This window comes from Tamandua tetradactyla, chromosome 13 (genome assembly GCF_023851605.1).
Source record: "Tamandua tetradactyla isolate mTamTet1 chromosome 13, mTamTet1.pri, whole genome shotgun sequence".
NCBI classification, from domain to species: Eukaryota; Metazoa; Chordata; class Mammalia; order Pilosa; family Myrmecophagidae; genus Tamandua; species Tamandua tetradactyla.
The window spans coordinates 84,151,080-84,172,188 of record NC_135339.1 but is presented as its reverse complement, the minus strand read 5'-3'; the positions used below and the strand labels follow the sequence as shown (position 1 = coordinate 84,172,188).

General features: G+C 45.0%; 1 protein-coding gene across 13 annotated transcripts in view; it reads left to right on the top strand.

Moving 5' to 3' along the window:
* Nucleotides 1–21,109, top strand: part of FGFR2 (fibroblast growth factor receptor 2) — a 102,769-nt gene that overhangs the window by 22,691 nt on the left and 58,969 nt on the right. For 6 of the 13 annotated variants that reach the window (XM_077126231.1, XM_077126229.1, XM_077126230.1 and 3 more), the window contains exons 3-5: nt 3,814–4,080; nt 4,959–5,033; nt 15,325–15,494. In XM_077126231.1, coding sequence (XP_076982346.1) covers nt 3,814–4,080; nt 4,959–5,033; nt 15,325–15,494 — 512 coding nt within the window. The remainder of the gene's footprint in view (nt 1–3,813; nt 4,081–4,958; nt 5,034–15,324; nt 15,495–21,109) is intronic. The other 7 variants (XM_077126235.1, XM_077126233.1, XM_077126234.1 and 4 more) reach the window with 2 other exon arrangements.

Sequence of the window (21,109 nt, the reverse complement as noted above, 5' to 3'; positions counted from 1 at the left end):
GGGCCGTCAACAACACAGAGAAACCGAGGCCCATAATACGCAGGATGGTCTTGGGTGGGGGAGGGGAGGATATGTGCAAGACACCCCCCCACACACACACACACACCGACTCAGGCAGGTGGCGTGGGAGGTGATCGGTTTGGCATTCTGCCCTCCCCACGTGTGCCCCGCCCACCCTCTACCCTCTGCCTTCCTTCTCTGCGACCTCTCCCTCCCTTTCTTTCCTGTCTCTTACTTTTATCCTCCCATTCTCCCCTCTCCCTAAAATGGGCTTGAAGTCTTTATGGGGTACCCAGGGACATTGTGTTCTTCTGGGTTCACCCTAAAAGAAGGGCCTTTAGGGAAACGCTCACTTTGGGGTGGGGAGGAGAGAGAGCACATGCTTTTAACTCATCAAGGCAGCAGCTGAGACTGAGCTTGAGGTGGCTTAATTTTATGGATGAATATGACTATTTTATAGATTGTTTTGGGGATTACTTTTCTATCCTTGAAGCTTGTTTTCTGTCTAAGTGGAAAACTGGGTGGCAGACTTGACCTGGTTTTACTGGAAATAAAAGCCATTTTTAGTAGTTTGAGTCATCTCAGTTCTCTATTGAGATGGGAACCCATTTTTAACATTATTTGGTATCTGGAGATACAAGTCCTAATGCTCTCTGATTATCCTCCAATAAGAGTGGCACCAAGGTCATGGGTGGTGCTCAAGGTCACAATGAGCATCTTCAGCCTTGGAGAGCCACAGTGACAGCCACCATCACAGGCCCAGCATGCTGTAGTTCACAGTTTAGGTTTGCGTTTCGTAGCTTATTGGACCCTCACAAATAATACCTGTTATTTGGATATTCTTGCTTTTCAAAAAGTTAAGGCCAAGTAGTGAAGCAGGAAAGGAATGGGTTGGGACTTGGGGTTCCCCATCCAGCCCTGCAGGACCCTCGAGGTCCCAAAGTCCCCAGCTGTGAACCTGGCTGGTGGTGTCTTTTTGGTGACCTTGGGTCAACCCCTCTCAGTTCAGCAAGACTTTGTGATTTGTCTGTTTTAGGCAAAGAGAAGGATTCTCAGTAAAAATGGTTTCCTTTAGAAAACATGAAATCTTAACTCTACCTTTGGCAAGAGAGATATTTTTTCTGCATCACAATTGCAAATGCCTTCCTTATTACTATTTTTAAAAACAGTCTTAGGGCATCCCCCTGCTCATCATTAAATAGGGACCTGATTGAGAGAAGTGGCTCTGTGCGTCCCAGACTTGCCTTTAAGGAAGGGAAGCTTTGCTGTCTGTGGCCAGCTGCCTCACTGCACAGTGATCTCTTGAGGACCAGTTCTGGCTCCTAGGAAAGCAAATTCCAGAATACTCTTGGTGTCTTGTGGATGGTGTGATGTGGCCATAGTAAATACTGATTATTTTATGACCCAGCCCAATGCACGGTAAATTCATTCTCTCATGCTGGGTGCTGTTTCAGTTATTCGTTGTGGGACCCGGATGACATCTGAATCTTGGTTTCACTCATGCTCCGAGGGTCAGGTCAGTAATGTTGGGGTGCCGTCCGTTCTGATGTTGTATAATCTGTGACTCTAGGTTCCTGGAAGTGGGAGATGGTCAGATATTTGTGGCCAAACTGACTTTCTTTTCCTTCTCCCTCTTCCTTCTCCGCGTTGCCGTATTTCTCTTTCGCTCCCTTTTCTGCTCAAGATCCAGAGTCCAAAATATAAATCGCATTCAGCTATATTTTAGCTTAAACATCCTTTGGAGGCTTGGCCTAAGAACCTTCTAACCAAGTTTCCAGCAATGTCTTTCGAGTATGACTGCTGTTCACCCGTTTCCTCAAATGCTTTTGCTCAGAGAGGCCTTTCCTGGTCATCCTGTGGAACAGGGTTCGGCAGACTTTCTGGAAAGGGCCAGACGTTCAGTATTTCAGGCTGTATGGTATCTGTCACCACTGCTCACCTCTGCTGACATAACACCGGAGCAGCTGCAGACAGTCCCAAGAGGAAGAGGCAAGGCTGTGTCCCAATAAATCTTGTTTACAAAAGCCGGGCAGTGGCTGGATGAGGCCCGAGGGCCACGGTTTACCAACTGGTGCCATGGAACGGGTGCCCTTCCGCCCTCGCTGTGTCCTGCTGTCTCTTTCGCAGTGCCCCAGGCCACCTCACACACTTGGCGTTTTCTGTGGCCTTGCTCCTGGTGTCATCCCTGTGGCAGTGGGAGCCCCCCAGGTGCAGGGACTCCGTCCTGCTCCCCTTTGCTTCTCACGGCGTCCAGAGCAAAACTCAGTCCGTGGGAGGTGTTCAGTTAAGAGTTGGTGAGTAAGAAAAGCAAACTGGACGCAAAGGCTGCCCGTCACCTGGGGCTTTCTGCCCTTGCTTTGGGGGGGCCTGTCCATTTGGCTTCGATGTCCTCCTTTAGTTGTGGGGGAGCTCCAGGTAGGGGAGGCTTTGCCACGCCAGGGCCCATCTTGGGCTCCTCGCAGCGGGGGTGAGGGCATCTCAGCTGCCTGTGCTACCCTCGTGGCCCGCGAAGAGACACAGTCTCAGGCCTTTGTGGGGAGATGTGTCTTTGTGACAGGGGTCTGGAGAAAACAATTGCCCAGTGATGCTGCCCAGATTTGGAGCCGTCCCCAGGCCAGGAAGCTTTGTGTATTCTGGACTTGGAACTCTGGGCACCATTCACAGTTGTCGCCGAGAGGCCTGTGCCCCCTCCCAGTGCGGCCGTGGCACTTGCTGACTCCCCAAGCCTGGTTGCATCCGGGAGCTGCGGATGCAGGGGGAAGAGGCCGCGTCCCTGCTGGCCAGGACCGCTGACATAAGGCTCGTCAGGGAGGCGACGTTTGATTTGGGCCCCGAAGGCTGAATTGGATCTAACAGGGAGGAGAGTGTGAAAGGGGTACCCTGAAGAGGACAGAGGCCCAGGAGACTGAGAAACCCCACAAGTGTGTGTTGGGGGGTTGACGAGCGTGATGGGATCCAGCTTTGTGGAATGGAGCAAGGGGCACCCACTACCCAGCAGCTCCTAGCTGGGCACCTTGGAGACCCACACTCTGCACTTGATGCGCCCCCCCCCCCCCTTTGCTTTTGGCATTAAAGCCTTTGGGCTATTATCATGTGAGAAAAACAGTGTGTCCCACCAGCTTACCTGGCACAGAATTAAGTCTCTAGACCAGCAAAATGCTGATCTGTGCCTGAGAGCTCAGGAGGCAACGTTGTGTAGAGGGATCTGTTGATTTCCTTAAGTTTGAGACATTTCACTCGAAGCAGCTTGGTTCTGTGACCACAGGCAAAGTCTGGCACAACTAAATAATAGCTCCTTGAGAGTCTGTGTGTGTGTGTGTGTGTGTGTGTGTGTGTGTGTGCGCGCGCGCGCGCGCATGTTCACGTTAGATCATCGTGCCGAATGAAAAAATTGTGAACTGTAATGTTTCTTGGCAAAGGCAAAAAAGCCACAATAATAGAATTTCTGGGTGTTACAGTGCAGGCAGGCTTCAGATCAGCAATCAACTTGAAGGTTTTCTTATAGAATATCTTTTCACACTGGCGTTTTGGGTTCATTTTTAAAGCTGTGCGGTGTGTGGAAACCGAGGCAGGGCAGCTTTTGCCGGGTGCTTCCTCTGGGTTGATGTTTTCAGATACTCCTCAGCTTACCTGTGTGCAAGGGCTGCTTCCTGGCTGCGTGGGGTGCGGGGAGAGGCCAGCGCCTGCGGGTGCCAGCTGCAAGTCGCACGCAGTCTCTCTTGGGAATCGACAGGCCTCTACTGACCTTTGTTGGACTTTCTCTCCTTTTCCTCCTTCCCATCTGTCTCCATCTTCTCTCCCACCTCTCTGCAGAGCCGCCAACCAAATACCAAATCTCTCAACCAGAAGTGTACGTGGCCGCGCCAGGGGAGTCGCTAGAATTGCGCTGCCTGTTGAAAGATGCCGTCATGATCAGTTGGACTAAGGATGGGGTACACTTGGGGCCCAACAATAGGACAGTGCTTATTGGGGAGTACTTGCAGATAAAAGGAACCACGTCTAGAGACTCCGGCCTCTATACTTGTACTGCTGCTAGGACAGTAGACAGTGAGACTTTGTACTTCATAGTCAATGTCACAGGTGAGTTGACCGAGAGCACGCCGCTCTCTCTTCTCTGTAGCCATTTTCTGGGGAATATTTTATCATACGAGGGAATTATAGTGGGAGCCAATAATTGGCCTCCAGGCGCACACAGCTTCAAAGTTTGTTATTGATCATCCTTTGAAGTTCTTCCCTGACAAGCTGGTGCACAGAGAGGATAGGATGGCCATTAAAAATGACACAAATCCTCCGGCTCCAGGTAGCATCTCTCTCTTTTTAAGACAGCGTGCTTTCGTGTGAATAAAAACACACCCTCTTCTTCCCCATGCCACTGGCATCCTTGCAATTTAGAATATAGGACTGAAATTTGGATGCTCAACCTTTCAGATTTCTTTTTATTAAAATGTGAATTTCTCTCTCTTTTTTTTTTTCTTCCATGCATTGAGGGTGAGTGCACAGGTTCCCTTCATGGCCGAATTTAAAATTTTGCTATTGAAATGTTAGTAAATGGTTGGAAGTCCACCTAGGGACTAAGTTTTCTTTAGGGACTGATTTTTTTGTGGAAGGGTACCTCGAAAGCTGAAAAGGTTGTGTTGGAAAGAATCTTTGGACATTACGTAATCAGTTTGTGGGGGACTTGAGTACTGTTTGAAGCTTAAAAATCCAGCTCCAGTCTATCCAATTTATAGCATGTTTAAATTATAGGGAAGCAGAAAACATTGAGGATCATAAGTTAGACCAGTTATCATTATGGAGAGAAAATTTAAGCCATTGAAACCATCTTAACTAAACATGGCCTCAGAGTTTTTGCATGGGTTCCTGGGTTGTTGAATCCATGAAGCAAGGCCCAGGTTGTAGAGCGTGGTGACCACTGGCTTTGCAGAAATGCATCCATGAATGTGTTCTTTTGGATACAGATGCCATCTCATCCGGGGACGATGAGGACGACACCGAAGGCACCGAGGATTTTGTCAGTGAGAGCAATAACAAGAGTAAGTACTTGCAGCCTGCGAAGGTCCCCGAGAGAGAGAGAGAGGACAGCCTGCTGGGAGCCCGGCCTCTAACCTGTCTTCTTGTCCACTGTCCAGCTCAACACTGTGTCCCGCAGCCCTTGCCAATCCCCCTGCCGCATCTGCTACCCTGACTTTCAAACTTGAGAATAAACCAGTGTCACTGTTCACCCTTCTCTCTCATTTGTCCTTTCTTCTCGTGTCAGTGTCGCTCTCTTTTTAAAGCACTTACCACTTCTCTGTCCTTGGTTTTCCTTTTCCTTTTCTTTTCTCGCTATTTGGAGACCTAAAACCAGTAGGTCCGTAGGATATCTTGGTTTTCTTTTATAACCATTAATGGTGCTTGGCTTAACCCTATTCACCATTGGGTGTGACAGCGTGTCCCCACCTCCTGGGGACCTCTGACAGGTTTGCTTGTCCCTGGTGGCATCTAGTGGGTGGAGACCAGGGATGCTGCTCATAAACATCTTGTGATGCACAGGACAGCCTCCACGACAAAGGATGACCTGGTCCGGATATCAGTAGTGCTGAAGTTGAGAGACCCTGACCATCTAAAACATGTGCTGTGCCGGGGGGAAATAAGGGATGTTTGCCAAACTTGGGAGATGGTGGCAGAAAGGGGGCCCAGTGGGTGTTTCTGCTTGTTTAAAGGCAGTTGGCCCTAACACTTGAGAGGCTGGCGAGTAAGAACAGTTTCTTAGAGCTGGGTGGCCTGGGTTCAAATGCTGTGCTACGACTTCCCAGCCTGGCAGCCTTGGGCAAAACGTTTAACTCTGTGCCTCAGTTTCTTCAGCTGTATAAAGGGAGCAATGATATTTTGTGGGGTTGTTAGGAAGATTAAATGAGTTAATGAGTGAGTGCTTATGAGTGTTTTTCAATGAAAGAAAACGAAATACACAATTCGTTGCATTCTCTAATTGTGACATGGCTGAAATGTTCCCACAGAGACTGAACTTTGGTTATTGAGGTTCTTTGCTGAGATGTTGTAGTCTACATTTTTCTCAAAAGGATTTTAGTCAACTTGTTAAAGTTAAACAATGCCTAAATAATATAATTAGCTGTTGAAATAGGCCTAGGGCTTTTTAAAGGAAGAAAAAACAGATATTGCCAGGTACCTGGGCTAAATGTACTGCTCAAGTGGGGAACTGGATTTGTCCCTGTATCTTCTAGCAGCCTGGGCAGGAAGGGAAATATTTTGGCTTACTTTGTTTTCACTTTTTGGCAAGAAAAAGCTCAAGGCAATGGCTCTCAAAGTGAGGTCTCAGGAAGGCAGCCTCGTTCTCACCTGGGTTCTTATTAGATGTGACGTTGAGGTCCTGCTCGATCCAGCCTCGTGCCCCTCCTGGCTCAGGCGGTATCCCCTGCACAGCCCTGTTAGGTGGCGGGGGGAGCTGATTTTCCTGTTTACCATTTGGAAAGTGGAGATTCCGTGAGCAGAAGGCAGAGCCACGAGTCTGTCCTTGCTTGTGGCATACAGGAATCACGGTGCCCCTCTGCTGCTTCCCAGGGTCACGGTGGGGGCGGTGTGAGGATGCCCGTGCAGTTGTTTACAGCCCTAAAGTGGAACCCACGTGTGGGTTACCATTGCTACTGATGGGGACGTCAGAATCTATCGACTTGTGGTTTTTGGCATGCCTGGAAACTGCACCTGTCTAAGAGCAAGTTACCCTTAATGTGTGTGTCGTCGTAAAATATAACAGCAAGATACAGGTTACGTAACAACCAGGCTGACCGAACTGAATTGATGATTCAGAAAGATTACCCATCGAGGCATCCAGGTTATCCCCGTGAAAGCTAGTCCCGCGCCCACTACCTGGAAAAAAAGCCCGGGTAGTGGGAGGGGAGGGAAGCACTATTTGATCGAATACCATCCAACAGTGGCCTTGCTGTGCCTTCGCTAGGCAGACCGAGGTCTTTGTAATTAGCTCTTGAATGACACTGACTCTGCCCCTGAAATGGGTGCTCTGCGGTGATTAAGGTCTGGGGTTAGCTGTACCAGGGAGATGCTCCCGTCTGGAGCTGCCTCTCTTTGGTGCCTGTGAAACTTTAGACACTATTTCAAGTGATAGCAGTTCTTAGCTGACTACTTGGCCGCTGCCATCTGTTAGTGTGATTAGGCTGGTCTGATTCACAGGTGCAGCCCAGGGCGGCTGAGATTAAGCAGCTGTGGCCTGTGTGGACAGAGGAATGCCACGGCCAGAGTAATTGGCAAGGCGGGAAAGGGGATGTTGCCATTAAAACAATTTTTTGCCACCTCGAGTGTCAAATGCCTGACCCGATTAATAGGGAAAATTGCAGAAGCACCGAATTCTTTGCATTTTCAGCCACCTGGAAAACAGCCGTGTGTCCAAATGGATTCCTTCGGTGCCTCCTGATTGTCTGGAAGTGCCATTGGGGTGTGTTTGAATTTCCCCTTCAGTGAAGTTGACAAACGATGCTCCCGTGACCCTGTGCTGGTGGTGACATTTTGTGGCTTTTCTGAGAAGGTTTTTTTCTCTTTTTGGATTGAGGCATTGCATATTTAATTCTGTCTTCTGATGTGAAAAATACGTTCATTCCCCTCTGCTGATATGCTAGATTATTATTTCTCTGATTTTGATGGTTAAATATAAGCAAGCAGGTTCATCTGCCCAGTAGAGTTCTACTTAGATGCCATATGAAAGCACAGTCACTAAATACCATGACAAGTATAACAATAAAAAAGACTAAGGCAGGGCTGTTGAATTTTGACCATGAAACTGGATCCACTAACATCAAAGTCTAATTTGATGTCTTCTGGAATATTCTGCAGTAGTTAGGTTGATTGTAACTTTTACTGATTATTCTAGAACGAGCTCAAAAGTGGGCTCCACTGTTGAGAGCTCCTTCTTCCCACAGGCAGTGGCTCATTTTGAGTGTTTTCTTATACTCTGTTTTCATTGTGTATCACCTAGTATCTCAAGCCTGCTTTTCCCTGAAGACTGTTCGTTTCTGGAAGGCAAGGACCAACCTGGACGTTGACTATTTTGTTGAATTACAGTTCTCATATGTATCTTTTATGGAACAAAATTAGTGTTAATGGATCTCAAGTAAACAGGTCAGTGTTTAGGTTTGGTCTGTAAATGAAGAGGCTGAGCCATTGCTTTCCAAAGTGTGTTCCTTGGAACCCTCCTAGTCCAAAGTAGTTGCCTGCCAAAAGCGTGTTGTGTTTTGAAATACATTTGGAAAATCCTGCCTGCCGTGACCCTTCTTGGAGACTTTCTGTTTCCACCAAAATAATAAAAGCTCAAAAGTTCTGTCATAAAACATCTGCTAAATTTTTTCTTTACGGAGAGATTTAAGATATACCATCTATTAACATCTTGTTGCAAATATGCTGAAAAATCCTGCAATGGGCTGATCTGATTGATCTGACCTACTCTTCAGCCACCCCCTTTTTAAATCAAGTTCTTCGATCACACATGTGAAGAGTATTTTCTGGTCATATTTTAGCAGCTGATTAGCTGATGACCTCACACCTTACCAGTGTGCTACATGTTTCCCAAACAGAACAGTCATGATGTCATTACAAGCCCAGCTGCCAGGAAATAATGCCGCTACATATGCCCTTCAGTGGAACACATTTTCTCCGACTGAAAGTTGTAATTTCAGATGCTGATTTTTGAAATGCACCCAGCTTGAGGGTTTTGAAAAGTTCACAATATATGCCTTAGCATAGGAAAGTATAGTTATAATTACTCCTTGCCTTTCCTAGGTACCTAGGTATCTTAATGTGCTGTCTGGCAGCAAGTAAGTAGACTTTTATGCCCATTTGTTCGAGTAATTTTTATTACCTCCAGCTTGTGTTTAAGTGATTAATGTTTTCGAAGGGTTATGGACTTAGTTCCTGGGACTATCATGATTGACAAATTTTCAAGTATATTGCTTCACTAGAGGGAAATGTGCAAGGTAGCTGTGTTGAGATTCCTTTTGCCGAAGTGGTTCCTTCTATCAAGTGAGGAGGGAGGGAGGGTAATGTGCTATTTTGTTTTCAATCCCATTGAGATCTGCAGATGCCCATAGTCTGTGCCAGGGAGAAAGGGTAATTTTTCTTGGAAGTAACTGTGGAAAACACAGGCACTTGGCCTGAGACTGCAAATTCATCTCATTGATCAGCCTGCTGATAATAATGGCTCATAGTTCCTTTTGCTCTAATTTGGATTTTTCTTTGCTTTAGAAATTGTGTTTGAAGTTTCCAGGAATTGTGAGAAAAGAAGGTTCCCGGGCTTCTAAATTTTTTGAAAGCCCTTTTCAATGAAAATCTCCTAAGTTTTGTTTGAGCATTTTATCCCGAAGGCTGACAATAGTGTCTTCATGGAGTGGGCTGGATCTAATATTTTTTTTGCTCTCGACTTTCCCACTGGTCACACAGCATAGCTGATAACTGGAGCATTCTCCTTTGCAGGCAGATACAGGGAGCTCCCATGGGCAATTTGGTCTCCCACTGGACTCAGTCATTTCATATGACTGGTACTGCCAGTTATGTTTTGTTGTCTCTCTCATTGAACGTCTCGGTGGTCACCAACTTGTTTTCTTTCTTTCTTTTTTTTTTTTACATGGGCAGGCACCAGGAATTGAACCTGGGTCCTCTGGCATGGCAGGCAAGCGTTCTTGCCTGCTGAGCCACTGAGGCCCACCAACTTGTTTTAATGAGATTTCTCAAATCATCTTTCATTCCCCATCCTATACTCACATAATCATATTTCCACATTTTTGTTAGATTTCTTTACTCTTATTTACAGAAAACCAAAAACAGATGAACTACAGTCTGTTACAAGGGTGGGGGTTAACGCTCAGACCTTTTTACCCCCTGCCAAGGGTCAAAGCATTCAAATGTCGTGATTAGTGATATTTTTAAAAGCCCTAATTATAGACTTAAGACAGAGGCCTTAGTGGAGCTTTAGGGAGTTTGTGAGACTTAATCTAGGAGCTGCAACAGGCTGTGTTTTTGTTTTTTTGTTTTTTTTTTTATCAATAAAAATACAGTTGGCAGTCATCAGTGTCCATAGCTCACATAAATCTTGAACTTCTGACTTAATTACTATGGGAGAGTTCAAAGGGCAGCCTGGAGTGGTTGAAAGAGCAGTGCTCAGGGAGCCAGAGACTTGGTCTAGCCTTGGCCGACCTCTGGCTGTGTGTCCTTGAGAAGATCACTTAACCTTTCTGGGTGACATTGATCACATCAGCCATCGCGCCAGATGGCTACCCATGTCTTATGATGCTGAGGTAATATGAGACCATGTTTTCCCTTTGAATGATTGAGCTGTATTCTCTTTGTCTGATTGCAGAGGGAGAATAGACCATAAACCTTAAATGTCAGTATTGGGATATGTAAGGGGTTTTGTAGGGGTAGGCTCAGAACACTGTGGCTTTTCATCAGGTTCTAATTGCAGGGTCAAGGAAACCCTATAATCCTACCTATCATTGACAGAATCAATACTTGCCTAAAACCCAGCTACCTGAGAAGAATGTTAGAGCTGGAAGGGACCTTATATCATTCAGTTCAACTCCCTCATTTAATAGCTAAAGTTTTTAACAGTCATCTGCCCATCCACCCACCATCCATCCACCCACCATCCATCCACCATCCATCCACCCATCCATCACCCATCTGTCCATCTATCCATCCATCCATCCCTCCCTCCACCACCCATCTACCCATCCATCCATCCACTTACCCATCCATCTCCATCCATCCGTTCACCCATCTATCCATCCGTCTACCTATCCACCCATCCATCCATCCATCCATCCATCCATCCACCCATCCATCCATCCATCCAATACATGCTTATGTGCCTACTCCATAGCTTGAAGATGATGTATAGATTAGCAGACATTGAAAGGAGTGTATTTCAGTACAGAGATACCCATGATGATGGAAATACACGTGAATAACAAAGAGACAATCCGGAGAAGGAATGCTGAATCCTCGTTTGGTTTGGGGATGGTAAAAACAACAACAAACTTGTGTGGCAATAATTTGAGGGAGGTTTCTGTGAGGTTACAAATCTCATTTAACCAGCCATGTCTTAAGAGACTTCTGTTTGCAAATAAAATTATAGTTCTTTGAGATGATCATTAACCTGCAATAACTGGTTCAGTGTAAAAGATGTTAATGAGTAGGTGGTATACTGTAATGATGGACTTTTGTTTATCTTAGTATTTATTTTGACTGGGTCTTACTGCTACTTTAACCTGTTCACTGTTAGTATTAAATGATTAAGAGAGCATCATTCTTTTTTTACATATTAAGTCAGAAGAATCAAAGATGTGACAGCAGAAGGGACCATGCCTACATCATCTAGGTCAACTCACTTTACAGATGGTTTCATAGGATTCATTTTTCTGGCCATTGGTGGTTTGTGCTGTGATTCCCCATCCATCAATTAAGTGACTTTAAACCAACTCTTCATAATATTATGCTAGGGCGAGTAAATAAAGTACATCCTCACAAGCTTCCTTTCAGACAATCTGATGTGTTCTTGGTGTGCAGATTCATTTTAAATAACAGATTGAGTAAATACGTATATTGAGCACCTGTGTGCAAGGATCACCTCTGCTTTTAGAGATCATGAATTTGTTAAACCGGTTCCTTCTCCCAATGAAGAGTTTTCATGTCTCTTGGTATGAAAGAGGCTGGCCTCTTTAGGTAGTGAAACTAGTTCAAGACTGCAAAGATGACAGTAAATATTAAAGAAAGGACGAGCGTACAGAGGCTATGAGGCTGCTAGAGAAGGAAACAGTGCAGGGCTAGTCTTACAATGGAATTATTTTTCTAGGCCTTATAGATCTTCAAGCTTCACATGATGCTGGTTTATTTCAGGAAGAGTGATTGTAATATAATGAAAACGTGCCTCCCCTTGAGCATCTTGCCTGGTAAAAAAAACTTCATAAGCTTGGTGTCTAAAAAGAGTCCTCATCATGGAAGAATGCCTGACCTGTGTGACGTTGGCACACAGCGCAGTGAACTGGTCAGACGCATGGGGTCCGGGGCAGAGGGTTGGGGTGGCCAATATCTTCCACCCAGGGAACCCCGAATAACTTTGATGGCTGTTTTTTTTTTTTGCTGTTGAGTGATTGATTCCCAGTTATTCAGAGAAAGAGGATGTTGTGAAATCCAGGTTTTGAGCTGTAGCCACGAAGGCGGTCCACTGTGGTATTTTATTTTGTGGTGTGTCCATACACCTTGCATTTCTGAGATTTTGGATGAGAAGCATCATGGCTATCCATGATACACAGCCGTGTGGCTGTGTATGTTTTGCACACGTGGATTTTATAGATGCAATTTTGAGGATTGCAGTGTTGCTCCAGGGAAGTGGCTATCTGCCAGAAATTCCAGCAAAATTCTTTCACCCTTGTCCTTAAATCATTCCTTTGGCGCCAGGAGAAAGTTCTGGTTGCCAGTGTGCTGTTGCCTCAGGTCGACAGTACAAGCTGGTGTGGGCTGGGTGAACTCCTGGGTTGCTTGCACCCTCACTGGTGTCTTAGCCCAGTGACAGAGGATCGGGGCGACATTCTTAGTCCCTTAAGCAAAATCCTATTTTATGACATTTTTGGGAACAAAAAAATCCTGCCTAATGGTCTTTAAGCACATATCTGTTGATTTGTTTAATGTGAAAAAAGAAAAGACATTCCTGAGGATTAGCTCAGCGATAATTGATGCTATCTGAAAGAGTGCTACATTAATATTTAGCTAATTCATGTGAATAGGCTATTGTGTTTACTTAAACAAATGACACGAGGAAAGGCACCTGACAGCATGAGGTATGCTTTTCATTTAGGTCAGATTTGTAAAAGGCTTTGTTTAACGACAAAGATCATTATTTATTTTGTGCTTTCAATGGTTTCTTTTCAGTGGCTGTGGACGTAGATGGAGTTTTCTAAGTAGAAGCCCTTAAAATGAAAGACGACTGAAGTTGTTGCAGTGTATTCTAGGTCCTGGGAGTCTTATGATAAATAGGAATCCAGTACTCCCTGGGGGACCCTCACAGAGGAGGTGTGCTTACAGGCACTGGGCCCCCAAAGTCAAATGGACACACAAGCTGCCCCCTCACTGCAAATGCAGAATTCACAGGAAAAAATGCAGTACACTCCTCTTTTCTCTCCATCCACCCTCCCTCCTTCTTGCCTTTTTCCTCTCTGTCTTGGCATCATGTAGGCACTACCTGTTCCCCACCACCTTGATACTTAGTCACACAGGGTAAAGAAGACACAACATACCCTTGTTAAGTTATCCCAGCTTGTCCTTTTATGGTGGGTTTGAAGGATGAGGCAGATAGGGGAGGGTGCTTAGGATGCAGTTATCCCCTTCCTCATTGAATGTACCATGAAGGTCTGGCTGCTGAGCTAATGGGATCGTTATCCCCTAAGAGCAAACGCCCATAGACTGGAGAAGGAGACTTCGAAATCTCCATCAGAGACACAGCCTCTGTCTAGGGACCTTTGTCTCTGGCTTATGAGGGTATGTGTGTCCTGTTAGTTAGTCTCACCTGCATTAGAAATCAGCACAGTTATGAATCGGCCTTCTAGAATGCTCAAGGCCCTGTTGATGGGATGGGGATTACCGGTTTGGTAAGACAGAAACATGGGAGAGTTTGTTACTGTGCCAAATGTCTGTGGAAGTTCTCAGCGGTAACAGAGGATGGGCATTGTGGCCCTGCCCTGGCCCGCAGTGTTGAATGCAAGTCGTTGGTGAGACCGTCAAGAGCGATTGAAGGGATGGATTGCAGCCTGCTCCAGAAGCCGCTTCCTCCTAGCGCAGGAGGGGACGAGGGATGAAGATGATGGGCTCTGGGATCAAACAGCCTTGGGTCGAATCCTGACTGCATCTCTTCCTGCTTGTGTGGTTTCGGATCGATTTCTTAACTTCTCCATGCCTCAGTTTCCCCGTTTGTAAAACGGGCATTAAAATAGTTCTTTCTCATTAGATTGCTGTGACGATTAATGTGGGAGCCATTATGTAAAAGCTGTTAGAGCAGTGCTGGGCAAAGTAGCGCTGGTAAGGAGCAGCCATCCATTCCCCAAGACTGCAGGCCTGAAGTGCCACAGCAGTGCCCCCAGGGGATGTCATGGTTCTTGCTTAAATCACATGTCCTTTATTTGATGATGTAAAAACCTGACTTTTTTTTTTAGTTAAATCGCTTATATTTATGGCTTTGTATTCTTCAGAGGAGGCAAGTTTACATAGCATTTAATCGGCAGCTTCCTGTTAGGTTCACAGCTTAGGCCTGGTGCTAGGTTCGCAGCCACCATTGGAGAGAAAAAATTGTTCTGTGTTTTAAAAATTGTACAAAATTAAAAAAATTAATTGATGCAGAGTTTCTGTTTGGAATGATGGAAAAATTTTGGTGATGGATGGTGGTGATAGGAGCTCAACCTTGTGACGGTAACTAGCAACACTGAGTTACATAGTAGAATGTCGTTAAAACGGGGCATTTCAGGTTGCTGTATGTTGCTAGAATGAAATTAAAAAGCAAACATAGGACTGTGTAAAATAGTGAACCCTAATGTAAACTTTGACTGCAGTTAATATAAGCACAATTATAACAAAGGTTCCACCCTAATAACAAAGTGTTAATAGTGGGTGCATGGGAACTCTCTTTTCTGCATGATTTTTCTATAACGCTACAATTTCTCTAATAAAAGAATTATAGGAAATTTAAAAAATTAAAGCAAACTTAGTAATAGGGTTTTTCAGTCTGTCATATAAAATATTGGAAAATTAATGATGCTCCCCCCAGGATTATTTTATCATAGTACTATGACAATTTATATGGTTGATTGGCATTTAAAGTAAAACTTAATTAAAATCTCAAATGTGTAAGTTGATGCAGCTTTTGAGGGTAACTTACTTTGACTGGTGCATAAGTGAGAAGACCTAAAATGATACATTTTGGTGTGTGTTATTGTTTGTATAAAATAGTGTTTTAAAACATGGGTCAACGTGAAATTATTTTTTTGGTTTGTTGCCGAGAACAAGTAAGTGGAGGATGCCTTAAACACTTTTCCCCCCTCAATGAACCTAAACCAATAAGCAGTCCATTTCTTAGGGATTTTCTGCCAGGCCAGCTGGATTCCACTCTTGAAAATATTTTCCTCACAAATAAATATAACCTAATTGTTTTTCATTTAAAAAAGATTTTGTAAGTAGTAGATCCTTCACACACAATAAAACGGCCTTACCTTTGTGCAGTAGAATAATAGACACGATGGTCTCCGTCTATGTAAATTTTAATGTTGATTTCCAAAACAGGAGCACCGTACTGGACCAACACGGAAAAGATGGAGAAGCGGCTCCATGCTGTCCCTGCGGCCAATACTGTGAAGTTTCGCTGCCCTGCTGGGGGAAATCCAACTCCAACTATGAGGTGGCTGAAAAATGGGAAGGAATTCAAACAGGAGCATCGCATTGGAGGCTATAAGGTAGAACCGAGCTTTTAAATTATTATTTCTTACATTTTTGTTCATTCTTTTTTTTAAGTATTCTGAAGTTAGCAGGAGCAAGAAAGAATTAAAAAAAAAAAACAGTCTGTTATTATCATAATTGATCATTTCAGGGTTTGATGGTTTTTTAAAATTACCCTGGACTTGTGTGTAATTTAAAAGTACAATCCCCACTTGCATTGTTCTTTACATAGGGAGAGTTTAATAACAGAAGGGTCAAAAGTTGAGAATCTGTTTTCTATATGCTTTATAGTGTGTAAAACTTAAAACTGGAGCAGAATTTGAGAAGCGTAAGTACAGTTGCCCTGCTTGAGCCAGACTGCATTAACGGTGAACGGGCTTGGATCAGAGTCTGGAGTATGAAATGTTTCTTGTTAGAAAAAGAGGACTTTTTTAAAAAAGAGGGCTTTTGAGGTGGCAGAGGCAGAGCTCCAGACGTCCATCTTCAAGGATTCCAAAGAACTGTCACAGAGCGCCATGAGATACAGTCTCACCTTTCCCTGGGGAGGGTGGCAAGGAAAGCCACCTCCCTGAAGACACTGTCGCAGAGGCGAGATGCGCTTTCATGCCTGGGTTTGTCCTTTTCAGCAGGGGGTGACTGGGAGACCTCTGTGGCAGGCACCATTCTAGGCTCTGTGGAAAGCCATGGCCCAGCTCCGAGGTGTTCCTAGACCAGAGGCGGGGAGGGGGTGTGTGCAGACAAGGAATCAGGGGACACTGCAACATGGGTGTTGAGTCCTGTGGATGCCCAAGAAGAGACGGAGCTGGTTCTTTGGGAGTCTGAGGGTAAAGGAGAGCAAGAAAGACTTCTGGGCTGAGTTTGAAGGAAGAGTGTCCAGAAAGAGAGATTGAAATTCCTGATATATGAAGGGGAAGGACTTTAAGAATTTCATATATGAGCAGGACTTAAGGAAACCTCACCATGAAGCTCTTTGGTTCATTTGGAAGATGAACAGGTGTATTAGTTATCTATTGCTACCCCCAAAATGTAGTGGCTTCAAACAACACCATTTATTATCTCACGGAGTCCGCGTGCGGCTTAGCTGGATTCTCAGTCTCAGGGTTTCTGACAGGGCTGCGTTTGAGGATTTCAGCTGAAGCCTCCAGCAGGGAAGGAGCCACTTCCACGCTCACCCGTGTGGTTGGTGTCAGACTGGAGGCTGCCCTCTGTCCCCTCATACAGCAGCTCACAGCCGGGCAGATCGCTTCATCAGGGCAAGCAGAAGGCAGCCAGAGAGAAGGGAAGAAGAAAGTGGCATCCTTACTTTTGCTGTGTTCCATTGTTAGGAGCAAGTTTGAGTCCACTCACCCACGGTGGGGAGGTTACCCATGGGCATGAATCCCTGAGAGCCGTCTTGGGAACCTGCTCGGTAGCTCTGACCCCAGCAGTGTCCCCCGAGGACAGTGGGCCCCTCACCAGGGTTTAACACCACCAGCATCGCTTTAGAGGGCAGCAAGCACCCTCAGTCCTTTACCGCTGTGGTTAAGTGAGTGTTCTCTGAAATGTCATACCCCGTTACTCGTCTTTAGAGGATTATTTCCTTCTGCAAAAGAAAGAATTGATTTTTTTTTTTGCTTTAATATTTAAAAATTAACCTCTAGAAGCCAAAGCCCAGAGGAAGCTAGGCGAGTCCATTTCTCAGAGCATGTGTGGGACAGTCCATGTGTGAACAGGTGTGAGGCATGTCTGCTGGCAGGTGAGTGCCTTGGGAGCTGGAATCTAGGATATGCCAGTGATCCCCTACCTCTCAGACTCCTTGATTGAAGGAGAAGGAGGAAGGGGAGGCGATTTGTCTCTTCGTTGTTTTAGTCCCAGACCAAGTACAATGGAATTGAGAGATTGGCCTTTTTTCCCCCTTTGAAAATAATGAATAGACAAAGATTTCATTAGATGGTGTTGGTTGGAAGGGAAGAGTTAAACCACTAAAATTATGGCCCCTGAGATTGTTCTATCCACCAGATGCTCTCTAAAAACTCAGATAATCAATGCGGTTCCAATGACTTATTTAAAAACAATTAAAGTGGAGGAATGGTGGTCAGAATCCTGGCAGTTAACTAATTTCATCAATGAAAGCAGCCTTGTAAATAAGCGCAAAGAGTTGATGAGCCCCCAGAGACTGCTGGTCACAAAATGCATGGAACTAACATTGGCATTCTGGGTGAGGAGCATTTTGCACGTCTGAATTGGTGATTACAAACCCGCTGGAGAACTGAGGGTGCCTAATGAGAAAATGCCTGCTTGATTTTTAACAGGTGCAGTTGAGTTTTAATGATTTCTGACACCGTTTCGCCAAATGAAGAACACCTATGTTTTAAAAGCAAACTAGGATCCCTCAGCAGAATGCCCTTCACCTATCCCTGCAGAGCCATGAGCTAATTTGAGTGTGTAGGAACAGAAATCTAAGATGTATTTTGCTAAAAAAAAAAAGAAAAAGGCCAAATGGGGAGGAGCCCTGGACATTTGGAATGCGGTGGAGCTGGCCCTGGCCAGGGTTTGGTCCTTGTCGTCCTGGGCTGTCCTGGGGAGAAGGAGGCTCCTTGCAGGACTGTGACCCCAGGCTGAGTGGCCTGAGAGCATGGCCTGTAAATTGCAAAGGTAGTCAGACTAGATTGAGGAATTTTTGCAACAGTTGTGGTTTTTGACATCCATTTTGGGGATACTGGGAACTCTTAGAAATTCCATGGACCCCTTGTGAGCTTCTGGGACTTGAGAAGGAGACAGACTCTCATCTCCAAGGAAAACGTAGTCACCTACAGATTAAACCTCGCCAGTGATGTGTGAAACCAACCCCTAGGTTCTAAGATCATGAAATCATTGGTGGTCAGAGGCCCCTCCCCCATTCCACCCTCCACCCCACCCCCACCTCCTCCCACTCCAGTCCTAGCTCCCTGGCTGGCGAGGACCTGCTTGCTTCAACCCCTCGGGGCAGAGCAGGGCAGAGCTTGGGCTCGGATGGAGCGCTTCCCTCTGATATTTTCTCTGTTACTTACATACACTCTTAAAGACATGTTGCCTTCAAACATTTTGGCTTGAGGAAACTGCCTTGTACAATTGGTAGTTTTCGTTTCTCAGCACTTCCTCAAAATGGAAGGAGCCTAATTTAAACGCAGAGGGTCTAATGTCTAAATTGCCCACACCTCCAACTCACTTTTCTTTTCAATTCTCCTGTCTTTGCCACTTTTATTTCATGAAGGATAGTTTTTTTTACCCCCAGAGAGCAAAGACCTGAAAGTTTCTGCAAACAAACATTTGTTATTTTTGCAGTTTTTTTACCCCATAAATGCCACTGAGCTCTGGTGACCCAGTTGTCAGCTCCTGTGATCTGTTCACAGGTTGGTGGGGCACCTTTACCCTCACCTACTGCTTTGTACTTCATTTTGAAATGGGATGCATGTGTAGTCCAGTGAAGGGACAAGGAAAGAGAACCAGGAGATGGGATAGAATGCTCATTTTAACTGAAATTAGACCGGCAGAACTATTTGGTATTCTGTGGTTCAGTCTTATCTATCTAAAAATTCCCACTGAGCCATTCTTAAATGATTAAGAGTCAAACTATTATTTTTCTTAGTATGTGGGAAAAGGCTGGGTGGCTATTATTTATTTATAATAGTAAAGCTTGACTTAAAGTATAACTTTGTCTCCCTACTTGTGCTTATCCCTGGGCTTTTGCATCAGTCTTGACACTAGGCAAGCTAAGTTAATGAGAAGACTGGAATAGATAATCATGAAGTTCTGATCCCTTGAAGCTCCAAGAACTGTGATTTAATAGCAGAATTATAATACACAGCAGCCATTTTTCATCCTCAACAACAGCACAGGGTTGTTTTTTTTAAGAGGTTATCCTTCTAGCTAGATAATTCATGGGGCTCTGAACAGTTATTGCAATTTAATGTAGGAAACCCAGAAGATGAGTGAAATAATTAATAGGCAACTTCAATTTCTAACTTGTTCTTAGGTAGTGATCTAGGCACAGAGGAGAAGAGGATTCTTGAAAACAGTCTTTCATGCCGCTTACTAAGTGCACAAGAACAGAGACCAAGAGAAATCACAGGAGAAAGCATCCCCCTTTCAAACATGGCCATGGGATGGGCACAATTGCCCCAGCACCAGGCATCCCAGGGGTAAAATTCCTATGGAGCATTTCAGCAGAGAAGGAAGCATTCTCTAGAGTAGGACTCTTAGTTTCCTGGTATATTTCAGATCTAAGAAAAGGCAGTGGGAAAACATTTTTTTCTTATAATTGCTGCTGAACTGGTTGTTTTGGCGCATAGATTAGATTTACATTTTCTAGTTTACTTAGATGTCATTCCAGAGACTTTTGATGTGCTTTTATGCTTAACTCCAAAGTGTATTTAAGGGGAAAAAAATCTCTTACTAATGAATTTACTAAAACAATTACACTTTGTTGAGGTTGTTCTCAGCCCAGCCGTTTCAGCTTTAATTCTAGACCCAATAGTTTGTGATGAGGAAACAGGTACGTTTTATTACCAGTCAACCTTTATTGACCACTTATCTGCCAATTGCCAACCACCAGCCATGTCACTTGGTCCCCTCTGCAGCCTGAGGATGGTGGCGTTTCTACTTCCCCACTTGTACAGATGAAGGCTAGTCACGTGACAGAGCTGGCATTTGAGCCCCAGCAGTTTGTCCCAAAGTTCAGTGTTCTTTCCGAGCTGTTTTAATTTGAGTGTGATTCCATGCTACTGATGAATGAAACATGGTGAAAGTAATGGCATCTCCAAACCATGTAAATATCATCAGAGTTAGGTGTAAGATGCTGTTCTTTCAACTTAAAATAGCACCTTTGTGGCTCCAAACATGGAGTCTGCTGGCAACTCTGCCCCAGGGCCTTGGTGAATGCCTTCTAGAGCTCAGGCAGCTGGGAGAACAGCTTTGTGTTTGTAAGTCACTTTTCACCCCCCTCTGTGGAGAACCATTGGTTGTTTACTGAGTGGAGGGAAGAGTTTCTGCCTTTGGTGCTAGAGACAGACATCGCCCAGCCCTGTTCTCTGGACACCTCTGGCAGAGCAAACTTTTTGTGTGGACATTGGAGTTTAAGCATTAACAGGTGCTTGCCTCCACATCTGTGTGGTGATAACAGCAGCAAGTGCCAGGGCCCTTGACAAATGCAAGCCCCAGTCATGCAAATACATCCCGAAGGAGTGGTTTGGAGTCCCCCAAGAACCTGCTGGAAAGTGGGGGTTGGGAATGCTGTAGGAAGTGTTTATGCATCTCCATGACAACTGCTCTGTATTATATTATAGTTCTTTTGGAGTTAGGGTTAAAAGGGGTTTCTGTCCTTCCAGGTAACTTGGACCCTGAAACTGGTGGAAGGAGGTCTTAGGAGTATCCATTATCACATAGACACAACATTTCATGGACTTGGCACAACGTAAAATTTTACATGCAGCTTCTGGATGTTTATTCCTCTTGTTCTCGGACATCCTAGTATTTGGCAATGTCTGGACTATTTTGCAATGTGGAAACCAAACATCCAGGTGACACCCTGAGTCTTTGACCTTTCCCCTTTCACCTAGGTGTTTTGGTATCATTCAGGCTACAGGCTAAATCTGCATTCCCACTTGTCACTTGA